The sequence below is a fragment of the Rhinatrema bivittatum genome, chromosome 7 (genome assembly GCF_901001135.1).
Source record: "Rhinatrema bivittatum chromosome 7, aRhiBiv1.1, whole genome shotgun sequence".
Taxonomy (NCBI): domain Eukaryota; kingdom Metazoa; phylum Chordata; class Amphibia; order Gymnophiona; family Rhinatrematidae; genus Rhinatrema; species Rhinatrema bivittatum.
The window spans coordinates 220,190,059-220,211,953 of NC_042621.1; the positions used below are offsets into that span (position 1 = coordinate 220,190,059).

General features: G+C 43.5%; 1 protein-coding gene across 4 annotated transcripts in view; it reads left to right on the top strand.

Annotated features, from left to right (window-relative positions):
- HECTD2 (HECT domain E3 ubiquitin protein ligase 2) overlaps window positions 1–21,895 on the top strand; it is a 231,251-nt gene that overhangs the window by 150,825 nt on the left and 58,531 nt on the right. For all 4 annotated transcript variants that reach the window (XM_029609862.1, XM_029609861.1, XM_029609864.1 and 1 more), the window contains 3 exons: window positions 1,074–1,232; window positions 11,648–11,722; window positions 11,945–12,032. In XM_029609862.1, the coding sequence (XP_029465722.1) occupies window positions 1,074–1,232; window positions 11,648–11,722; window positions 11,945–12,032 (322 nt within the window). The remainder of the gene's footprint in view (window positions 1–1,073; window positions 1,233–11,647; window positions 11,723–11,944; window positions 12,033–21,895) is intronic.

The following is a 21,895-nucleotide window of genomic DNA, read 5'->3' on the forward strand; positions in this document are numbered from 1 at the left end:
GCGCTATGTTTTAAAATGTACCCCATTCAGTTTTACTGTGAAGTAATTGACTGTTTAAAGAAGTGAATTTACTCAGTAAACTGAGCAGATTTGAGTGGGAAGCTATAGAGCAACCATACAAGCAACATAAGTGTCATATGCACACAGTGATTTTGTTTTTAATCAGAGATAGTTCAGTGATAAACTCTGTGGGCCGGATTTTAAAAGAGCTACGCACATAAGTTATGCGCGTAACCCTCTTAAAAGGCCCCTGCACGCGCCGAGCCTATTTTGCATAGGCTCAGCGGCGCATAAGTCGCGGGGCTTTGCAAAGGGGGCGTGTCGGGGGCGCGTCGGGTGGGCAGCGAATTTCGGGGCGGGGCGGGAGGCGTGTCGGGAGCGTGGTTGAGGCCTCCGGACCAGCCCCCGGGTCGGGTGATGGCGTGCCAGCAGCTCGCTGGCGCGCGCATATTTACGCCTGCCAGAGGCAGGCGTAAATCTGCCGACAATGGTAGGGGGGGGGTTTAGATAGGGCCGGGGGGTAGGTTAGCTAGGGGAAGGGAGGGGAAGGTGAGGGGAGGCGGAAGGAAATGTGCACCCTCTTGTGCGCGCCGACCCCAGATTTTATAAGATACGCCCGGCTACGCGCTTATGTTATAAAATCCAGCGTACTTTTGTTCGCGCGCGCGCTGTTTTTGAAAATGTACCCCTGTGAGTTTTCCTTCTGCAACTTTTGAAAACAGTTGAAAGCGCTTTACTTTAGCACTTGGAAGAGCAAATGATTGATTGATTTAAGCTGACACAGCTTTGCCAATTCTAGCAGTTTGTTTTGTGAAATGTAAGATCTAGTTGCATATGCTGAATGCTAAAAGTGTTTGTTGCACTTTGTTATATTTGTATGGTAAGTAAATGTCTGATTTGTGCATTGTATGTTTTTTTAAATTATATTTAGCATATGTACCCCCCCCCCCCCAATAGAATTTAGGATAGTGTGTGAGCTAGAAATGTTTTTACATAAATAAGTAAAATGATTATTGTAATTTTTTAATTGTGTCAATATATTGTGTTTTAAACTTAACAATTTACATTTATAGCTCATGGGACTAGCAGTATATAACAGCATCACCTTAGATATTCGGTTCCCACCTTGCTGTTACAAGAAACTGTTGAGTCCTCCCATAGTCCCTTGTGATCAGAACACACTTGTAGGTATTGCCGTTGTTACCTTGGATGACTTGTATCAGATCATGCCAGTAAGTATGGGGCCTTTAAAATAAATAAATAAAATAGAGTTGGTATTTTTGACTAAAGCTGTTATTATTTATGTGGAATAATGCCTAGACTTTTTATGTCATATCAAAAAGCAAATCAGTCAATTTAATAGAATCAAGTGTCCATAGGATTAGATATTATATATTAAAGTATAAAAATAATTGAACTATTAAGATGCAATATGGAAGTAATGCTTTAACATAGTAGATTATGGCAGAAAAAGACCAATTTGTTGATCCACTTTTCTGAGTGATTCCTGTCCACACTGCCAAAGATATGTCCCAGCTGCCAGCCATAGTATGTGATATTCTAGTAGGCTAGAGGTCCTAGGATTGAGTCCTTGAAAGCCACAAATCAGTCTGGTTTTCAGAATTTCTACAGTGAATGTGCCTGAGATATATTGACATATAATGAAATAAATGTGGAGAAGAGCAGTGATACACACAGTGGAGCAACCACAATATATCAAAGTGTAGTGCAAAGATGTGTAAGGATCCTTAAACTTCAAAAGATGAATCAGTCAATGTAATAAGTGCCAAGCGATGCAATTCTTTAATGACTAGATGTATACAGGTGAAATACAGGTAGGTCCCACGACACGGACCATGTTTCGCCACTCCGGCTGCGTCAGGAGGGACAAGAGCCCAAAACTATAATAATTACAGAACTTAAAAAAAAAAAAAAGGATCGAAGAACAAACAAATACAATAAGGCTACATACTAAAATTCAAAACAATGTATAAGAAACAGTGTAAGGGAATGTACCTAATAGTTAAATATGTGACATAATTTTTGATATGGCTTGGCGTTTCTGAGTCTCTGAAATAGAAATATGAACAGCGCTACATGGAATATGGGTAATGAATACCAAACATGAAGGGACACCACTCATGAGAACAATACATACCATGTGAAGAAGTTGAGGCAGCTCAAATGACTGCTAGTAGTCCCCAAAGTCTCATAGATATTGAGTGAGGAATTCAAAAAATAGTACTGAGATAAGGAGCACTAGTCAGCCCACGCAGCAAGAACCAATGGTAGGTAAAATGTAAATGGCACAAAACAATGAGAAACAGAAACAAACAGGGATCCAAAAGTGGTAAAGGTGAACTATAGAACAGTGGTGTACAGAAATGGAGCTAGGCAGTGAAGAGGAGGAAATACTGGTGCCAAAATAATGAAAGGAGAAAATGCGATGAAATACTGGGAAACAAGCAAGTAACCCAAAAGAAAGCGAAGAGAAGTAAGAAAGAAACAAGGCTGCCAATGCCAGTGACTTAATGAGATGCTGACACAAAGTGAACGCGCGACAAAAGCGAGAGCAGTCACAAATAATAATAACCAAAAAACACTGTGCCGAATAAAGAAAAACATAATGCAAAATAAAGAGGGATTTAGGGAATGAGATAAACATGTGACAGCAACAAACTGAAACCAAAAATAGAAAGAAAAGTGAAAAAATACTGGGTAATGACTGAAGAGTCACACCAATAACTCCCAAATGTGCCACGGAGTAACAAATCTAAAGATACTAATGGCATGATCAAGAAGCTAAGAAATAATTCAAAAGAATAAAAAATGTAAAAACAAATGAGAAGAAAACCATGGGCTTCTTCCTACCCTGTCATTTTCCCCTCCTTTTCTTTTGCCTGGCCCTTCTATCAGGCCTGTCATTCATATGTGAATTTGGCGTGTTTTGAAAGTTAGTCCCGCCCCCATCCCTCTTCTTTATCTGCTGTCATTCTCACAGTGTCTAATCTCTTCGTGTCTTGTAGATTTCCAGGCTCTGACTTCTTTAAACCTGCGGTAAGTCCAGTGTTTTTTGGTTATTATTATTTGTGACTACTCTCATTCCAGGAGATGGTTTTCAAGGGTGATGAGTCAAATGAACTGAACCAAATCACTGTGAACCTGGAAGATGCAGTAGGCCAGATTGACAAGCTAAAGAGTAGCAAATCACCTGGACTGGATGGTATGCACCCCAGGGTTCAAAAATGAAATTTCAGATCTATTAAAATTTGTAACCTATCATTAAAATCATCCATTGTACCTGAAGACTGGAGGGTGGCCAATGTAACCCCAAAATTTAAAAAGGGCTCCAGGGGCAATCTGGGAAACTAGAGACCAGTGAGCCTGACTTCAGTGCCGGAAAAAATAGTGGAAACTATTCTAAAAATCAAAATCACAGAACATATAGAAAGACATTGTTTAATGGAACACAGCATGGATTTACCCAAGGCAAATCTTGCTTCACAAATCTGCTTCATCTTTTTGAAGGGGGTTAATAAACATATGGATAAAGTGAACCAGTAGAAATAGTGTATTTGGATTTTCAGAAGGCGTTTGACAAAGCCCACAATGAGAGGCTTCAAAGAAAACTAAAAGGTCATGGGTTAGGAGGCGAAGTCCTGTTGTGGATTACAAACTGGTTAAAAGACAGAAAACAGAGATTAGGATTAAATGGTCAATTTTCTCAGTGGAAAAGAGGAAAACAATAGAGTGCCTCAGGAATCTGTATTTGGACCGATGCTTTTCAATATATTTATAAATGATGTGGAAAGGAATACAACAAGTGAGTTAATCAAATTTGCAGATGATACAAAGTTATTCAGAGAAGTTAAATCACAAGCAGATTGTGATAAATTGCAGGAGGACCTTACGAGACTGGAAGATTGGGCATCCAAATGACAGATGAAATTTAATGTGTACAAGTGCAAGGTGTTGCATTTAGTGAAAAATAACCCATGCTGTAGTTACACGATGTTAGGTTCCATATTAAGAGTTACCATCCAGGAAAAAGATCTAGGCATCATAGTGGATAATAGGGTTGTGCATTCGTTTCCTACGTATTTGTAATCCGCAACGTATAGGGCTATATTCGTTGTATTCGTGGGGAAGCGAAACATATCGCGATTCCCCACGAATACAATGAATCTTCGCCAAGTTATTCAGCTGTCTAAAGGAGCCAATTTAAACAACCCCCCCACCCTCCTGACCCCCCCCCCAAGACTTACAAAAACTCCCTGGTGGTCCAGCGGGGGGTCCGGGAGCCATCTCCTGCACTCACACCCTCGGCTGCCGGTATTCGAAATGGCGCCGATAGCCTTTGACCTTCTATGTCACAGGGGCTCCCGGTGCCATTGGTCAGCCCCTGTCACATGGTAGGAGCACAAGATGGCGCTGGCCATCCATTGTTCCTACCATGTGATAGGGGCTGACCAATGGCACCGGTAGCCCCTGTGACATAGTAGGACAAAGGCTATTGGCGCCATTTCGAATACTGGCAGCCGAGGGTGTGAGTGCAGGAGATGGCTGCTGGACCACCAGGGAGTTTTGGTAAGTCTTGGGGGGGGGGGGGTCAGGAGGGTGGGGGGTTGTACTTAATTCAATTTTAGCCGGGAAACGAATAAGAATTAACGCATGTACGTATCGGGGGCCCCCCTTGCCGAATGCAACGTATCTGCCCCCCGTCAAATACGAATCCTGAATGCAACGTATGGCGTCCCTCTGCACATCCCTAGTGGATAATACTTTGAAATTGTCAGCTCAGTGTGCTGCAGCAGTCAAAAAAGCAAACAGAATGTATATGAATTATTAGGAAGGGAATGGTTAATAAAATGGAAAATGTCATAATGCCTCTGTATCATTCTATGGTGAGACCGCACCTTGAGTACTGTGTACAATTCTGGTCACTGCATCTCAAAAAAGATATAATTATACTGGAGACGGTACAGAGAAGGGCAACCAAAATGATAAAGGGGATGGAACAGCTCCCCTATGAGGAAAGGCTGAAGAGGTTAGGGCTGTTCAGCTTTGAGAAGAGACGGCTGAGGGGGGATATGATAGAGGTGTTTAAAATCATGACAGGTCTAGAACGGATAGATATGAAGTGGTTATTTACTCTTTCGGATAATAGAAGGACTAGGGGCATTTCATGAAGGTAGCAAGTAGCACATTTAAAACTAATCAGTGAAAATTATTTTTCATTCAACACACACAATTAAGCTCTGGAATTTGTTGCCAGAGGATGTGGTTAGTGCAATTAATGTAGCTGGGTTCAAAAAAGGTTTGGATAAGTTCTTGGAGGAGAAGTACATTAACTGCTATTAATTAAGTTGACTTAAGGAATAGCCACTGCTATTTCTGGCATCAGTAGCATAGGATGTAGTTAGTGTTGGGGTACTTGCCAGGTACTTGAGCCTGGATTGGTCACTGTTGGAAACAGGATGCTGGGCTTGATGGACCCTTGGTCTGACCCAGTATGGCAATTTCTTATGTACTTATGTTCCTCGGCAGCTCCTGGAACTACCCTGCCTGTCCCCATCTGCAAGAGGGTGCGATGGGCAGCACACTCCCTGACTCCTCAGTGATGCTGTGCTAGCAGCTCCCCCCCCCCCCCCCCCCCCCTAGGATGAGTGGCAGGCTGAAGCCACCAACTTGAGGCCACAAGGCATGGTCACCTTGTCTCTTAAGCACACATTAACAGACTGGAAGTATAGGGACCAGTCTCTGCTTAGCGGTTTTCTGTAACCTTGTTTGCCAATTAAATTTTCTTTTTGTTTGCCGAGGGGGAAGAGCTCAAACACTAACCTCCTCCCTCTTTTATTTTCTTTTTCTTTTTTTTAAAGCCCATTTGCAGCCCAATTACAACTGGATTGCAGCCCAATTACTGTCAATTATGTGTTTATTATTTAAATTAATTTTGAGGTTCTGGGACTTCCCGATGAGGGAGGTGCGCATTCAATATGCAGCAGCGCAGGGAGCAGGAGCAAAAGGGATGGCTTGCAGGCAGCATGTCCAGGTTAGCCTACCTGCCCTACTGGTCCTATCCCCCTCTTGACCCCAGTTCAAAATGCCCAGTGGGGCAACCTGGATATGCCCCCTTCCTGCTCATACCCAATGGCTCTCTCGTTCTTGCCCCTCCCAGTTGCCCATTGTTCACCGCCTATCCCAGCTACTGTGCATGCCCCACAGCTTCACGGCAATGATGTCACTGTGAGGCAACACGGCAGCAGTGATATCATCGGGTTGAGCTGACGTTGCGGTAGTGGGATTACTGGATGCAGCGCCACTGCTACTGATGTGATGTGGCGCTGTCAGCAACTCTCAAACGCCCCCTCCAACCCTGGTGAGTGTTTAGGTTGCACCCTACTCCACCCAACTCCAGACACAATGCCACATTATTGGTTGCATTTGTGCACCGGCACGGGGCTGCATATCTAGCTTTTTGAAACTAATACTCCATTTATCAGGTATTGTCTACAACTTGTTTATATTTATTTCTATGATAACTTTTCGGTTGGTTTGGTTTCCATGACCTGAAAAATACTACTTTCAAACAGTAGATGGTGCATGAATACTAGCCTTTTACAGATTCTTACAGTGAAAAGTAAGTTGTATGCTGAGATAAGATGGTTTTATTACAAATACAGATGATTATACAAACCAAATGGTCTAGGAGACCAGAAAATCTGTCATAGAAGAGAGCTCACAAGCGTTTGGACTAAAAAATTGAAGCTGAGAGAATATTTCAGATTAGAAACAGAGAAACAATAGACTATGATGGCAGATAAGAACCATAAAGTTAGTTTGCTCAAAATTCTTTATTTTGCATAAACCCACTTGATCTCTGGCTATCCTTGCACTTCTTTGCAACAAAGTATTCTCGATGCTCATCCCCTGCCTCCTTGAATTTAATTATTATTATTGCCTCCAATGGGAGGCTGTTCCATGCTTCCACCAAAATGAAGACATAATTTCTAATGTTACTTCTTAGTCTACCATATATGAGCCTCACATCATGACTTACAACATCTTTGCCAATGAGACATGTTTGCTTCTTCTGCATTATTTATAACTTTGAGGTATTTGAATGTTTTTTTTATCATATCTCCTCTTTCTTGTCAAGAAAGACACTGCCTAGGCTCTTAATGTCTTGCTGACAGTTTTCTGGAACACACTGCTCAGAGCTAGCTTCTTGCAGTAAAAGTAACTTTAGTCCATGCATCAGTGCTCAAGTCACACTTAAAGCTTTCAGTTCCTGTCCTGAGACACCCAAGACATCAATTTATAGGGATGTGAATCATTTTTGAACGATTAAAATTATCGTCAGATAATTTTAAAATCGTCCAAAATCATTAGAGTGCACGATACAATACAAATGCCCCCGATTTATCGTCAGGGGCATTTGTATTGTATCGTTAAATAGGGCACGGGAAAACCAGCACACCAAAACAACCCTAAAACCCACCCCGAACCTTTAAAACAAATCCCCCACCCTCCCGAACCCCCCCCCCAAATGTTTTAAATTACCTGGGGTCCAGTGGGGGGGGTCCCGGCGTGATCTCCAGCTCTCTGGCCACGGCTGTGTTGAGAAATGGCGCCGGTGGCCCTTTGCCCTTATCTTGTGACAGGGCAAAGGTAGCGCCGGCGCCATTTTGGTTCCTGGCTCCCGACGTCACACATGCAGGAGATCGCTCCCGTACCCCCGCTGGACCCCCAGGGACTTTTGGCCAGCTTGGGGGGGCCTCCTGACCCCCACAAGACTTGCCAAAAGTCCAGCGGGGGTCCGGGAGCGACCTCCTGCACGCGGGCCGTATTGCCAATATTCAAAATGGTGCCGGCGCTACCTTTGCCCTCACTATGTCATACGGGCAACCTTTGCCCTGTCACATGATAAGGGCAAAGGGCCACCGGTGCCATTTCTCAACGCAGCCGTGGCTAGAGAGCTGGAGATCACGCCGGGACCCCCCCACTGGACCCCAGGTAATTTAAAACATTTTGGGGGGGTTCGGGAGGGTGGGGGATTTGTTTTAAAGGGTCGGGGTGGGTTTTAGGGTTGTTTTGGTGTGCCGGTTTTCCCGCCCTCCCCCAAATAATTCCCGTGCCCTATTTAACGGTACAATACAAATGCCCCTGATGATAAATCGGGGGCATTTGTATTGTATCGTGCACTCTAATGATTTTGGACGATTTTAAAATTATCTGATGATAATTTTAATCGTTCAAAAACGATTCACATCCCTAATAAAGAGTGAGTAACCTGAGGTTTGTACTGCCTAAATTTTGAATGTAAAATCTTCACACACACATTTTTAAAACAGAAATTTTAAAAATTCACATACAGCAGTAAACCTCCACTTACCCAGATAAGTTCCTACTTACAGGTCGATCCAGTAAAGTGTGCTCCGTCGGAGCGCACTGTCACCCTGCTCTGGACGCGTGTTTTCCCTTACCCCTTATTCAGTAAGGGGAGGAAAACACGCGGCCCACCCGCGGCACCTAATAGCGCCCTCAACATGCAAATGCATGTTGATGGCCCTATTAGGTATTCCCGAGCGATCCAGTAAGTAAAATGTGCAGCCAAGCCGCACATTTTACTCTAAGAAATTAGCGCCGCCCAAAGGTCGGCGCTAATTTCTTCCGGCGCCAGGGAAGTGCACAGAAAAGCAGTAAAAACTGCTTTTCTGTGCACCCTCCGACTTAATATCATAGCGATATTAAGTCGGAGGTCCCCAAAAGTAAAAAAAAGTAAAAAAAAAAAAATTAAAAAATTTTGAATTCGGCCCGCGGCTGTCGGGCCGAAAACCGGACGCTCAATTTTGCCGGCGTCCGGTTTCCGAGCCCGTGGCTGTCAGCGGGCTCGAGAACCGACGCCGGCAAAATTGAGCGTCGGCTGTCAAACCCGCTGACAGCCGCCGCTCCAGGCCAAAAGGAGGCGCTAGGGACGCGCTAGTGTCCCTAGCGCCTCCTTTTCCTCGTTTGCACCGCGTCGCCTAATTTAAATACTGGATCGCGCGCACCGGCGAGGGGCCGGTGCACGCGCCGGGAGAGCGGGCGTTAGTCCGCTCTCCCACGGACTTTACTGGATCGGGCTGTTAGCCGGCTAAGGGGGTTATTTTCTAAATGTTTATCGTGTGCGATAGGATTTCAATTAGCTGGAGGGGAGGAGTCGGCCACGGCACCACTGCCAGTGATAATGTGAGGGGAGGAGTCGGCTGCCGCACTGCAGCCGGCGAAATCACACCGTCATGGTTGCGAACGGTTGCGGCCTTTCGCAGGCCCGCCCCCCTTCGCCCCGCCCCCTCTTTCGCGGGATTCATCATTCCACTAGGAATGATGAATCCTGCCCTAAGTGTGAAATAAAAAGAGATAGATGCCAGATGTCTTATACAAGTATTTATTGTGGTGGAGACGTGTTACATACTGCCAGACTCTGGCCGAGTTTCGCCACTCTTTGAGTGGCTGCCTCAGGGGCTCAAAATCTAGTTTGGACCAAGCATCATTCAAAAAAGATCAAATTTGTGATACAATCTCATCTAAGAAACATCCACAGTGGGGGCATATCTTTAGTTGTGGATAGTGTGTTACATAATCTTGTTTCTTTATTATGCAAGTACGGTATATGAATCCCACTGTAAGGATTATGTCTTGCTCTCCGCGACCGGATATTCAGTCTCCATTCATTAATCCTTACAGTGGTCCAAACTAGATTTTGAGCCCCTGAGGCAGCCACTCAAAGAGTGGCGAAACTCGGCCAGAGTCGGGCAGTTTGTAACACATCTCCACCACAATAAATACATGTATAAGACCTCTGGCATCTATCTCTTTTTGTTTACCCTCACGGCTTTCATAGATCGCCTACCTCTTTCCTTTTTGGGTCCGTCCCTAAGTGTGAAATAGAACTACTTATCCAGCTAAATAAGATAGCTGGTAGGTCTCAAATAGAGCTTCTTATCTGGGTAAGTAGCAATATTTTAGATATTTTAGACTTATCCGGTTCTCTTACTTAGGGCCTGATTAACTAAGATGATAACATTTAAATACTCGCGTGAGTGTACATATACGAGCGTATAAGAGCCCGCGCAAATGGACGTGGCCATTGTACAAAGAATGGTATGAGTTTATTTTACAAAGAATGATATGAGTTTATTTCCAGTACAACCTCTTTTTAAGAAACAATAGCTAGGTTGATTTATATTCTCTGCTTTTCATAAAGTATGGTATTACTTATTAAATAAGCAGAAAAATCTGGAGGAATTATAAACAGACAGCAGTTTGGAAGGTGATATTTGACACCAATAGGATTAGTAGGGGGCTTAAAAGGGCAGGAGAATGGGGGTTGCTAGTTAAGAATTTTATATTTTGGAAATATTTTGCTGAATATGAAAATACTACACAATTACCAACCTCGTTCCCTTGTGTCAACAATCCTCAACCACTGTTGTTCAAGGGAGCCCCCTGATGTGCGGTCTTGTGCGGTCGCTATCTTTAGGGCAACCACTCTGTGGCTGTCCCACTTTGTAGCTCCCGATTTTATTCTTTATTTGCTTTAATCAACGTATTAGTTTTTGTTTTTTGATTTTAGCTTTTTTTGTGCTTTGTTTCTAATCCCCGGCTGTTTGTCTGACCCGCCTGGGACTTTCCCACTTCACTGAACAGGTATTCATGAATTCTACCTATTATCATTTAATTGTTACCGCTCCTGTGGGGTCGGACCCGCCTGCCCGACTTCGGCCGTGTTTCGGCAGAATGCTGCCTGCTTCAGGGATCTCGGGAGTGTTCACTCTTGTGTCCGCTACGCGGGTCCACTCTTCAAAAGCACGTTAATTTTTTGTTTGTTGTACAAGCCTTCTTACGTGAGTGACGCCTTCATTTTGGAATGAAGCAGGCAGCATTCTGCCGAAACACGGCCGATGTCAGGCAGGCGGGTCCGACCCCACAGGAGCGGTAACAATTAAATGATAATAGGTAGAAGTGGGAAAGTCCCAGGCGGGTCGGACAAACAACCGGGGAGTAGAAACAAAGCACAAAAAAAGCTAAAATCAAAAAAACAAAAAAACAAAAACTAATATGTTGATTAAAGCAAATAAAGAATAAATTCGGGAGCTACAAAGTGGGACAGCCACAGAGTGGTTGCCCTAAAGATAGCGACCGCACAAGACCGCGCATCAGGGGGCTCCCTTGAACAACGGTGGTTGAGTATATGAAAATACTGGCAAGTGTAGGAGTTTTGTATTAGAAGTGATTCAATCAGCAGTGCAATACAATTTTCTTGTCTGTTTACTTGGATTCAGATTTGTAAGTATATTGTAGTGTACATATTTTCCAATATAAGTTCTTGAAAGAAAAAAACTTGGTAGCTAAGTTATATACAGGAAAAATTTACCAATTTCAGAAAATACAGTTAAAAACAATGGGTAGATACACTTAGCATACCTCCTGTAAACAATTAAAAAAAACCCAATTAGGCTGATTCAGATCTTTTGAAACATGTTTCTAAAATATAAATGCATGCTTATGGCATTGAGTAATTCAAAATAAAAACTACAAGTGTGATACAGTGTGGTTGGCTTTTATTGAATAAAGAAAAGATTTATGTTCTTATTTTTTTAAGGAGCTGGCACATGGATTAAGTGAACTTTTATCCTATGAAGGCAATGTGGAAGAAGATTTTTATTCAACCTTTCAAGTAGGTTATACTATGCAGTGCTAAATGTGCACTGCTGTTTTTAAACTGTCTGTTTAAAAACAGCAGTGCACATTTAGCACTGCTGTTATCCATGGGAAGTCCTCTGGCAGACCCTACTGACAAATTATTTCATTGTGTGTGAACAATTTGCATAATCAGTGATACACAATCTTTTGTAGTCAGCTTTTCCAAGTGAATGACAAAATAAAATTCTCTCACCAGGTTTTTCAAGAAGAGTTTGGAGTCATCAAATCCTATAATTTAAAGCCAAGTGGTGATAAAATTCCAGTTACCAATCAAAACAGAAAAGGTAATATATGTTTGTGTATATCTATTTAATTAATCTGAATGTTCATTGACATTGTAAATTGGATCACATAACTAAAACTACATTATTTGAAATGTTCTCTTATCATTTTTTTTTCTCTTAACACTTATAGCATTCTGCATCATAGACTACATAGCTGCAGTGTGTCTGATCAAGAGTTCCTTCCTGTTGCAATCTTGTGCTGAAATCTTGTCACTCAGTTTTTGAAAGGAACCCATGTTGCTGCTTTACACTTTTCTTCAAATGAAGCATGTCCTTTTCAGCATAGTTAGTGTAATTTTCAAAGGTATTTCTGCAGGTACAACAGTGCTTTACCTGTAGAAATGACCCTTTTCAAAATTGCTCGAATTGCGTGTAAAAATTACACTCTTTCTACAGATAATTTAAAACATATTAGGGAAACACTTCTGGGGAGTAGATTCAGGTAAGGTTTGCATTTATGCATATAGAAGTGAATTTTAAAAGCCCGGCACGCCCCAAAATTAGGAGATGTGTGCGCTTATAGGACATGCACGCGCATGTCCTGATATGCGAATATCTCACTCCGATTTAAAAAGAGGCGTGGTTTGGGTGGGGCATAGGCGTTCCAGGGTGGATTCAAGAGATGTGCATGCAAATTCTTCCATGCCTGGGTGTGTGCCCAGGTCCAGTGCCTCATGTTTACTTCCATTATGGAGGAAGTGTAAGTTTAAAAAAAACAAACCTGTCATCCCTGAGGGGTTTAAAGGGTCTGAAGTAACTGGGTAGAGTACAGTCTGTTAAACCTGGGGAATTTGGAGGACCTAGCTCTACACTGGGCGAACTGGTGGACAAACTAGTGAAACTGGTCATGGCATGCACGTATGCCAGTTATAAAATTCCCACACTTGCGCAATTTATACCTGCATGTATGTGGCTGTGCATGCCCAGTTGCAAAATAGGGCGCATGCATATGCACACCCAGGCTATTTTATAACACACGTGCTTATGTGCTTGTATATTATAAATTTCCTAGTATGTAGACAGATAGACTCAGGACTAGTGGGTTATGCTCCCCTGCCAGCAGATGGAGACGGAGCAAGTTGACGTCACAGTATATATAATCCTGCAGTGACCCCCCAGCCTACCAGTATTCTTCCTTTCCAGCAGATGGTGGATGTGCATCTCCCTAAGCTGTGAATTTTGGAAGGAGAATTTAAAATTGAGAAACGAAAGCCCCTCTCTCCTGTGGTGATACCTAAAGGTCCTTCCCCCAGTTGAGAAATTCCTGAGGTGATTTCCATGGTCCCTCAGAGGTGTGCCTTGGTCCGGTAGCCGGTTCCCAGTGTAGACTTAGCTGCTTGTGTGGCTGAAAGGCAGCGGATACAAAAGGCCAAGCGCAGTGGTGACGGCAATTCCCCCCCCCCCCCGCGCCACCATTCCCCCCCCCCCCCCCCGCCCCCGGAGACTGTCTCTGTACTCAGCTGGTAAGCACTGAGCTCCAGTAAGTTTAAAAAAAAAAAAAAAAAGTTTTACTTGCAGAGATGGGGTTTTAGGCCTTCCTTCAGTCTCCGTGCTCAGTGCACTATATCAACGTCGTTCCCACTCCCGTTGGGGTTAAAGGACCTGGGCAGTTAGGCGGGTTAAGTGGTTCTGGTGGACTAGGCCCTGCACTCATGCTTTTCTCTGTGCACCACGTGGTAGGCCGCTGCAGTGTTTTCGCATGCTCCTGCGCGTCTTACTGTCCTCTACGGGATGTCGGTATGCACAGTGTGTTGGCTCTGTGCACGCGTTGTGTGTGCCTCAGGCGCGACTTTTGTGCACATACATTTTTTGAGTGTGGTAATCCGCTCTAGCTAGGCACACTAGTTGGCATATGCCTTGTCGTGCTTACTTCAGGGGGGGCCAGAAATTAGTGTGCACAATTTTTCAAATGCAAGCCATTTAAATGCACAGTTACCGCCGCTCATGGCGCCAGTAATTAAGAAGCTTAAGCGCCTTTCTCTTTGTGTTGCCTATCATATTAGGGCTTCTCAGCCTGACCTGTCTTCCAACATGTGCCAGCATTGTTTGGATGTGCAGGGGGTGTTGTCTTCCTCAGATTTTGCTAAGCCTGGATCTTCACACACTGATGATGATGGCCTGGTTTCTGCGTTGGCTGGCAGTATGCCAGATCTTGGTACTCCCTTGACTGGCTCTTCTGCAGAAGATGGCAGTTCAGTTGGGTCTGCCTCAATACCTTCTGGATTTGGTCTGGATCCGGATAATTTTTCATGGGTGGAGTTTTTTCAGGGTTTACAAGCCTTTGTACAGGTACAGTCCTTCACTTTGCCCACTCCTGTCAGGTTGGACCCTCGGCCGGTCGCCCCTCCCTCTTCCAATCCTACGGTTAAGCGCCATGGCATGCCTTGGTTCGTCACGGGTATCCCAGGTGGGGACCCAGATGGCATGAATGATGAGGCAGGCAGATCTTGATTCTTTGAAAGATGGGGAAATTCGTCCTGGTTTGGAGCCCTATCAAACCATGTTGCAGTTCTTTCATAAAGATGAACTACTGGCCCTGATTTCCCAGACCTTGAAAATGATAGGCACACAAGGGGCAGAGTCTATGTCAGAGCCGAAGAAGTATCCCATTTTGGTTTCCTTACGTAAAGCCTCTTGCTTTTTTCCTGTTATGGAGGCTATTTAAGAATTGATTGATCTTGAATGGGGCTCCCCGGAGACAAGTTTCAAAGGGGGTCGGGCACTGGAAGGCCTATACCCTCTGGATCCAGCTGAGAAGGAATGTTTGCATTTTCCCAAAGTGGGTGCACTTGTCTGCACCGTCTCTAAACGTATGACTATCCCCGTGAAGGGAGGAGCGGCCTTGAAGGATGTACATGATAGGTGGATTGAGTCTATCCTTAAGCAGGTCTTTGATGCAGTGGCTATGACCTTGCAGACTGCTTCTTGTTGTCCTCTTGTGGCACTTTCTTGCTTGCTTCTCTCTCAGGAAGTGGATAATTCGGGGGTGCATTCAAGAGCAGTTTTGGAACCCACGGCCGCCTTTTTGGCAGACGCAGGCTGTGATTTGGTCCGTAACTCAGCCAGAAGAGTGGCTTCAGTAGTAGCCACCAGATGTCAACTATGGTTGTGGAATTGGTCAGCTGACGCAGCCTCCAAGGATAATCTTACAAAAGTGCCCTTTAAAGGCTCACTCTTGTATGGGAGTGAGTTGGAAAAGCGGGTCAGTAAGTGAGGCGAATCTAGTTCCCCGGTTACTGGAGGATAAGAAGCAATTGCAGTGCCCCTTTTCTGTGAGGGGTCATCTCAGAGGCTCAAAGCATTTCCGTCTCTACAGGAATACAACTTTTCAGAGAACTTGGACTTCTGGTAGGTCTCAGTCCTTTTGTCCCAGTCAGTCCAGAAGAGGAGCAGGCTCGGGCAGCGGCCAGTCCCAAGCTCCCAATGAAGGTTTGCTGACCCACCTTCAGGAGGAGGAGATTAGGGGGACACCTAACTCTTTTATCAGAGGTGGGTCAAGATCACATCAGATGAATGGGTCCTGGAAGTAATACGGGAAGGCTATTTGCTAGAATTTTGCAGCATTCCTCGGGACGTGTTCATGGTGTCACCTTGTCACTGCCTGCAGAAGAAGCAGGCAGTGAAGTCTATACTTCGGAGGCTCCTGTGGCTGTGAGCTGTGGTTCCCGTGCCTACGTCTCAGGAAAATATGGGCTCTATTCCATTTATTTTGTTGGGCCCAAGAAGCAAGGTTCCTAACATAAGAACATGCCATACTGGGTCAGACCAAGGATCCATCAAGCCCTGCATCCTGTCTCCAACAGTGGCCAATCCAGGCCATAAAATCCTGGCACGTTCCCAAAAACTAATTCTATCCCATGTTACTGTTGCTAGTAATAGCAGTGGCTATTTTCTAAGTCAACTTAATAGCAGGTAATGGAATTCTCCTCCCAGAACTTATCCAATCCTTTTTTAAATCCAGCTACACTAATTGCACTAACCACATCCCCTGGCAACAAATTCCAGAGTTTAATTGTGCGCTGAGTGAAAAAGAACTTTCTCTGATTAGTTTTAAATGTGCTACATGCTAACTTCATGGAGTGCCCCCTAGTCCTTCTATTATCCAAAAGAGTAAATAACAGATTCACATTTACCTGTTCTAGACCTCTCTTGATTTTAAACACTTCTATCATATCCCCCCTCAGCCATCTCTTCTCCAAGTTGAAAAGTCCTAACCTCTTTAGTCTTTACTCAAAGGGGAGCTGTTCCATCCCCTTTATCATTTTGGTCGCCCTTCTCTGTACCTTCTCCATCGCAACTATAAAATTTTTGAGATGCGCTGACCAGAATTATACACAGTATTCAAGGTGCGGTCTCACCATGGAGCGTTACAGAAGCATTATGACATTTTCGGTTTTATTCACCATTCCCTTTCTAATAATTCCCAGCATTCTGTTTGCTTTTTTGACTGCTGCAGCACACTGAACCGACGATTTCAATGTGTTATCCACCATGACGCTTAGATCTCTTTCTTGGGTGGTAGCTCCTAATATGGAACCTACATTGTGTAATTATAGCATGGGTTATTTTTCCCTATATGCATCACCTTGCACTTGTCTACATTAAATTTCATCTGCCATTTGGATGCCCAATTTTCCAGTTCACAAGGTCTTTCTGCAATTTATCACAATCTGCTTGTGATTTAACTCCTCTGAATAATTTTGTATCAGCTGCAAATTTGGTTGCCTCACTCATCGTATTTCTTTCCAAATCATTTATAAATATATTGAAAAGTACTGGTCCCAATACAGATCCCTGAGGCACTCCACTGCCCAGTGCCCACTCCCTTCCACTGAGAAAATTGTCCATTTAATCCTACTCTCTGTTTCCTGCCTTTTAGCCAGTTTGTAATCCACGAAAGGACATCACCACCTATCCCATGACTTTTTACTTTTCCTAGAAGCCTCTCATGAGGAACTTTGTCAAACGCCTTCTGAAAATCCAAATACACTACATCTACCGGTTCACCTTTATCTACATGTTTATTAACTCCTTCAAAAAAGTGAAGCAGATTTGTGAGGCAAGACTTTTCTTGGGTAAAGCCATGCTGACTTTGTTCCATTAAACCATGTCTTTCTATATGTTCTGTGATTTTGATATTTAGAACACTTTCCACTATTTTTCCTGGCACTGAAGTCAGGCTATTGGGGTTACATTAGCCACCCTCCAGTGTTCAGGTACAATGGATGATTTTAATGATAGGTTACAAATTTTTACTAATAGGTCTGAAATTTCATTTTTGAGATCCTTCAGAACCCTGGGGTGTATACCATCCGGTCCAGGTGATTTACTACTCTTCAATTTGTCAATCAGGCCTACCACATCTTCTAGGTTCACCGTGATTTGGTTCCCATCCTGGACCTCAAGAGTGTCAACCATCATCTGTGGGTGACTCATTTTTGCATGGAAACCTTGCACTCTGTGATGATGGCTCTACAGTCAGGAGAATTTCTGATCTCCCTAGATCTGTCCAAGGCTTACCTTCATATTCCCATCCATTTGGAATACCATTTTCTATGCTTTGTGGTGCTGGGTTGCCATTAGTTTCAGGTGATGCCCTTTGGTCTGGCCATCACCCCAAGATGGCCAGACCAAGGTCACTGTGGTTGTTGTAGTGGCATTGAGAAGAGATGGGATCCTGGTGCATCCATACTTGGACGACTGGCTGATTTGAGCCAAGTCTTTGGAAGAGAGCAACTAGGTGACCAACAAGGTGATCTCCCTGCTGCGGGAGCTCAGCTGGGTGGTGAACCTGGCCAAGAGCATTCTCAGACTTTCTCAGTCGTTGGAGTTTCTGGGAGTTCAATTCGACACAAGGCTGGGCAAGGTCTTTCTGCCGGACACATGGATTCAGAAGTTGATGTCTCAGGTGCGTCAGTTAGTGAACTCTATCCCCCCAACTTTGTGGAGCTATCTACATGTGCTCAGTTTGATGGTGGCAACCATGGATATGGTACCATGGACGAGGGCACACATTCTCCCTCTTCAGTGCTCACTGCTGTCTCATTGGAACTCGAAGTCTCAGGACTATTTGGTTTGCCTCCACTTACTGATGGAGATCTGTTCTCACCTCCAGTGGTGGATGCAGGAGATTCATCTGAAGTGGGGGAGTTTCCTTATCCACCCCATACTGGGTTCTCATGACAGATGCGAGTCTCCAAGGTTGGGGAGCTCACTATCAGGAACTAACGGCTCGGGGTGCTAGACGGCTAAAGAGGCTCTCTAGAACATCAATTGCCTGGAATCCTGGGCGGTCAGATTGGCATGCTTGCAGTTCAGCCACAGACCTCTGGGTCAGGCGGTCCGCGTGATGCTGGACAATGCCTCAATGGTGGCCTAAATCAATCATCAGGGAGGAATCAAGAGCCAGCAACTGTCGCAGGAAATAGACCAATTTATGGGATGATGGGCAGAAGGATATCTTCAGATGATCTCTGCCTCCCACATTGCAGGAAAAGACAATATAAAAGCAGACTTTCTCAGTAAGGAGAGTCTGGACCCTGGAGAATGGATGTTGTCTGCAGAAGCGTTTCAAGTGATAGTGGATCACTAGGGCCTTCCGTCCCTGGGTCTGCTGGCGACTTCTCACAATGCAAAGGTTTCTCGTTTCTTCACTACCAGGAGAGATCCATGGTCCCTGGTCATCAATGCCCTCATACAGGTTTGGCCAGAAGACAGTTGCTTATGCCTTTTCTCCATGGCCCTTGCTGGGCCATTGTAGTTGCATACTGTTCCATCCTTCTTGCCTATGCTGGTTTTGGACTTTCATCTGAATCAGTCCGTTTTCTTTCCATCTTGGTTAAGGTCCATGACGCGGAGGAGTATCACCTTCTGCATTCCTTGAATGTTAAGAGGCTTGTTGTGTTCTGTTTGGAGGTTTCTGAGCCTTTTCGGAGATCAGATCGCCTGTTTGTCCTTCAGGGTGGAAAGAAGTAAGGCAAACCAGTTTTGCAGACTACGATAGCTCGCTGGATTAAGGAGGTGGTCACGGCCACCTTTGTGGATGCTGAGAAGCTGTTGCCTGTTCAGGTGAAGGCTCATTCCACTAGGGTTCAGGCAGTGTCATGGGTGGAGGTTCATTTGTTGTCTCCAGTCAAGATCTGCCTAGCTGCAACGTGGTTCTCCTTACATACCTTTTCCAGGTTTTATCGTCTGGATGTGCAGGCCCAGGAGGACGCAGCCTTTGTACATGCGGTGCCGACTGGACTGCAGGCAGCCTCCTGCCCTAATCAGGAGTAGATTTGGTACATCCCTCTGGTCTTGAGTCCATCTGTACGCACTAGGAAATGGAGAAATTACTTACCTGATAATTTTGTTTTCCTTACTGTAGATAGATTTATTTATTGATTTATTTATTTATTGAGTTTTATATACCATCATTCGGTTATTGCCATCACTACGCTTTACAAAGTTTCGAGGTTTACAAAGTTTCAAGGTTTACAAAGTTTCAATGTTTAACATTGTATTCAAAAGATGGACTCAGCTTCCTGCCCTCGGCTGCCGACTGCTTGTGTTCTTGGTCCTCCTGTGGGGATACGGATCCCAAAGGATTACTGGTAAGTGTTCATCCAGTCCCTGGAATGGGGTACCTATGTTCTTACTCAAGTTCAGTATTTATTGTTGGTTGAGTACAGTTAGGGTTGACTGTTTTTTATCAATTTTGTTTGCTAGTCTGTCTACAGTTGCTTTTGAAGAGAATACTGGCAGGCTGGAGTCACTGCAGGAGTATATATACTGTGACATCAATTTGCTTCATCTCCATCTGCTGGCAGGGTAGCATAACCCACTGGTCCAGAGTCTATCTGTCTACACTAAGGAAAATAAAATTGTCAGGTAAGTAATTTCTCCAATAGCTGTGTTCCCTGGGTGCATGCCAACACACATGCGTCAATGTGTACTTGTGCATCCCTTTAAAAGTTACCGTTATGTTTTTTGATTTTGAAAAAAATGTACATACATTTTCTCAGAAAAACTCCTTGCCCAAATTAGTAGGTGTAACATGTGGGGAATTTTGCTGGGATAATTTTCAAAATGAACTTCACTTTCGCTTTGAAAATTGGTGTAATTTGTACACATAACAGACTGCAAATGTATTCAAGTTGTTACAAAATTTCCAGCATAAAGTAACTATCTCCTTTGTTGAGTGAGCTTTTAAAAAAGAAGGGAGAGGTGGTTTGTTGGATCTTTTGTATGCTTCCACTATGAGTCTGATCCATCTTGGAATGAAAGTAGTGGTTGTTGGGAAAACTGCTTGTCCACAGAGAAAAGAAAATGGTAATCAGCCATAGAAGTATGGCTGACATCATCTGACAGTGTTGAGACAGAAAAGCTTTCCCAGAGTTCAGAAATCCCAATAAGGTTTTCTGATCAAACATCATAGTTAGTCCCGAGCAGCAGCTGCCAAGGGAGTCTTCTTAATCTTTTTGGTTCTGCATGTGTGAAAAGATGCATTTTCTCTCTCGTCCAGCCTCTGATTGTAATTTCTGCCTAGGTTTTGTTTACTATTTTTATTTCTTACTTTTGTCTAAGTATTTTTAGTTTCTTTCTTTTCTTTTTAATTTTCCAAAAATGTTTTGTACTTTAATTATCAGTATTATTTTTCAAAATTGTTTGACCTTGCTTCAGCTATCTTCACAACAGCAGACAGCAAATCAGGCATCAAAACATGCCCCCACTGGTTCTCCAAGATGATCTTATCTGACCAACATGTGCTGTGTTCGTTGTTTAGGACTTTCACATGATGTACCAAATTTTGTCAACTTTGCTTGGATATCTCGCAGGCCCCAAAGTGCATTTATTTATTTATTTATTTATTTATTTATTTATTTATTTATTTATAGGTTCTTCTATACCGCGGTACGTATAGCAATACATCACCTCGGTTTACAGTGAAACATTAATTTAGCAACAGGCTTTACATGTAACAGTATAAAATAAACAGTAAAACAATTAATAGCAACAGGCTTTACAGAAAAACATGGGTTTCAAATAATATGCATAAATATCGAACAATAGAATATTAATAACCATGTATTTGCAGGAGCAAATAATCTATCTGAGGCAAACCAACGTCTCATTATATATAATAGCCTGAATTGATAAACCATGTGGGGGTGTGGAGTTGCAGATAGTAAATATTATTGTCGAGTATAAGAACTTGGAGAAGGTAAGGAATCATATGGTATTACTGAAGGTTAGATGAGACTCATAGTGTGAAAGCTTGTTCAAACAACCAAGTTTTAAGGTTTTGTTTGAAAGTTTTGTGACAGGATTCAAGCCGCAGGTCCAACGGCATGTTATTCCAGATTTTTATTCCAGCTATGGAGAATGATCGGTCTCTGGTGGACACATGTTTGATGTGTTTTAGTGGATGGACAGTTAATTTCGCTTGGTGAATGTTTCTAATTGGTCTGTTGGATGTGTGAACAATGAACTGATCAGAGAACCATTGCATCTCTTGGTTGTGAATTGATTTGTGGATGAGTGAGAGAACTTTAAAAGTAATTCTAAATGATACGGGTAGCCAATGTAGGAACATGAGTGCTGGAGTAATATGTTCATGCCTTCGAGTATTAGTAATTAACCGAGCAGCGGCATTCTGCAACATTTGAAGGGGTTGAATTGTGCTTTTAGGGAGACCCAGTAGTAGTGCGTTACAATAGTCAATCCTTGGTAGAATTGTGGCTTGTAACACAGTCCGGAAATCCTGAGGATGTAATAACGGTTTAATTCTTTTCAATGTGTGTAATTTGAAGAAGCCATTCTTGATTGTGGTTGAGATGAAATTATTTAAAGTAAGGTGATTATCAATCATGACCCCAAGG